We start from the raw sequence: 2,968 nt of genomic DNA on the forward strand, positions 1-2,968 counted from the left end.
GTGTGCCTTGGCAGTCAAAGGAGAATAATGGTACATACCCACTGACACTGTTCATTTATGCTTTATGATACAGAGAGGATTTTTCGTTTCAAATATTTGTATTGCGAAGAAGCATACAAGTGTAAGCAATAGTACAGACTTCTTTGGGGTGGAAATCATGCTTCCCTTTTTCAACATAGAAGACAAACAGAACAGCCAACAAGAAATATGTTGTTGTACTTATTGTAAGTCGTCAGCTAAATGCAATGTAATAATAATAATGTAATAATAAAAAATAAATAAAGAAGGAATACCATACTTAATGACATACATAGTCATAGTGGGAAAGAATATACAAAATAGTATATATAATACAAATGAAAGGGTGCAAAGTTTTTAAATGTACTTCGGAAGTTTCCTGAATAATATAGACCGACAATGACTTCCAGCTGACCATGGCTCTGACTGTGTTCTGTTTCATATTTGATGTCGTCACAGGATGCCTTACCACTGTGTGGCCTATGGATGCGGCAAAACTGCAGAAGATGATGTGACGCTTTTTAAATTCCCCAAGGACCAAGATGAGTTTTGCAAATGGGAGAAGCAGGTCCAGCGCACCCGAAGCCAATGGGTCGCCACGCCCAACTCCCACCTGTGCAGCGAGCACTTTGGGAGGGAGTACTTTGAGCCCAAACTCCCCTCTGGAGCTCTGAAACTGAAACCTGGAGCCGCTCCGACAATATTCATCCGTCCAAGATGTTCCTCCTGCAGCGGCGTGGGATGCATTCACTGCCTGCCTGCCATCCAACGCCGGGGCATTACTGCAGAACCGAGAGAGCGCACAAGTGTGAGTAGTTATTATCCTGGAGAAGGAAAGGTCACTGCGGAGAGAACGTTTCTTTAAGTGCTTCAAACGAGCCTCTTGGTTGTTTACATTGATGATGTAAAGTCATGGAGGGATTGCTGAAAGAGACAAGTAACAACTAGGAAGAGTAGTCACTTACAATAAGTGCAATAAATCATAAAGAAGCAACTCAAAAAGTGCAGATATATCTGCTTCAAGTAAGACAGACCATTGTATGTGCTGAGGCATTAGTTAGTCTTAAAGGTAGGGTAGGTAAGAACGGAGAAACCAGCTCGAGTGCGCTAGAATTTGAAAGTACGCAGCCGAAAAAAGATCTGCCCCTCCCTTCAGACTTCCTTACAGAGCCCCTCCTCCAACACACACGAACGCGCACATGACCAATGAGGGCACGAGATAAGTTTGTGCACAGATGGAAGGCTGACAGGCAGGTAGGCCATCCAGTTACTTTAGCCGGCTCAGATGATTGGTCGTGCTTTGTACAGCACCACGGCTTCCACAGATTAATTTTTTTTATGTATTTATTGTCAAAGCATTTAATGTATTCATTGCTATCGGGATGTTAAGAGCATTCCATGGAATATAACAAGTGTTTCTGAAGTGAATTACCTACCCCACCTTTAAGTGCCCCCCCTTTTTAAATAGCCAAGGTACAAGCTAAATTAAATTTGTTTTTAGTTTGCGATTGAATATCTGTTGACTTCCTGCTCTCCTGATATCAATGGGGAACTCCTTCCACCATTTATTTAAATTCAATTACGAAAAAATAAAGACAAAAACACCCAAAGTGACCAAAACAAGTGCAAAGAGGTGCAGGAGACTCACAATGACTCTGAAAAGGGGAAAACAACCAGAAAGAGACACAAAATGAGTACCAAAATAAATAAGACTAGTACAAAGAGACATCAAACATCAAACTACTTTGAATGTGGTTAAAACCAGAGACACACAAAACAACTTCAAATTATTACGAAGAGACCAAAAAATACTGCATGGAGACTCACCAATCAACCAGATAAAAACAAAATATCTGCAAACACAGCCATTATTAACAAAAAAAGAACCAAACATCTTCACAAAGATAACTGCAAATTGACAAAGAGACGACCAAAGTACACTCATTCAGGACTGGGGTTGTAGCGCTTATTGGTGGTTTGGCCCCATTTTACATTTACACCTCCTATTTACCACTTCGTTTTTTGTATCTGTAATCAGGGAGAACATATTGAAATTGCGCCCATTCAGTCTGATGAAAGCACGGGAGAAAGTGACGAAGAACAGCCAACAAGCGGAGGGATGATGCCGGGAGAGAAAAGTGAAGAACAGACAGGTGAGGAGTAAATGAGGAACTAAAAATGGAAATATTCAGTCTAAATGAAGGATTTAAATTCTCTACAAAACATCCCTATAATACAAAGGGACTGTAGAAAAGAGTTGAGGGTGTTTAATGCCCAATGTTTTTATTTATCTTCCCAGTGGTGTGTGAGATGTGCGGCACCACCGGCGACTTTAACACCTTCTTCTCCAAGACGAAGCGATTCTGCAGTTTGTCTTGTTCACGTTCGTATTCATCAAACTCCAAGAAGACCTCCATACTGGCTCGACTGCAGGTCAGAACATCTTTAAAGAGCTTACGAAATGCTATAGAGAGGCGAAGTCCCGCCCATCTACTTCCGAACCATGGGACCTTATTTCTGAAAAATGTTGTATTGAAGTCAATGGAGAGAGAAAGATTATCTTTCGATCCCATTTGAATTGTGCCACGAATTACACATATGATGTTTGTCAATCTTACAAGAATAATTTCCATGTCAAAAAAGTTTGTCGTAAAACAGTTGAAATATAAGACTATGAAAAATACGCAACTAGAAAGACTACAAATCCCAGAGTCGCGTAAGTGATGTCATTAACGTTACACAATACACTTGTGTTACTCACAGAAACCTTGTAAAGCCGTTCCCGCATGCTGGCTCTTATGAACTGACCTTGTGTGTGTACAGCTCTCAACATGCCCCGACTTGGAGTGATTTTCCCCTCTTTTAATACTTTTCGCCTCATTCTGAAAGAAAGAAGTGAAATGTGCCAACGTGACGGCCGTCTTGGTGTGTGGTGCGAGACGGGAGATGT

General features: G+C 41.1%; 1 protein-coding gene across 1 annotated transcript in view; it reads left to right on the forward strand.

Annotated features, from left to right (window-relative positions):
- Window positions 1-2,451, forward strand: part of LOC104947885 (THAP domain-containing protein 4-like) — a gene marked incomplete at its 3' end in the record, with an annotated part of 4,193 nt that extends 1,742 nt beyond the window's left edge. The window contains exons 2-4 of the mRNA XM_010773996.1: window positions 478-826; window positions 2,057-2,171; window positions 2,318-2,451. Coding sequence (XP_010772298.1) covers window positions 478-826; window positions 2,057-2,171; window positions 2,318-2,451 — 598 coding nt within the window. The remainder of the gene's footprint in view (window positions 1-477; window positions 827-2,056; window positions 2,172-2,317) is intronic.
- Between the last annotated feature and the right edge of the window lie 517 nt (window positions 2,452-2,968).

Source organism: Notothenia coriiceps, unplaced genomic scaffold (assembly GCF_000735185.1).
Source record: "Notothenia coriiceps isolate Sejong01 unplaced genomic scaffold, NC01 NC01_scaffold00013325, whole genome shotgun sequence".
Classification (NCBI taxonomy): domain Eukaryota; kingdom Metazoa; phylum Chordata; class Actinopteri; order Perciformes; family Nototheniidae; genus Notothenia; species Notothenia coriiceps.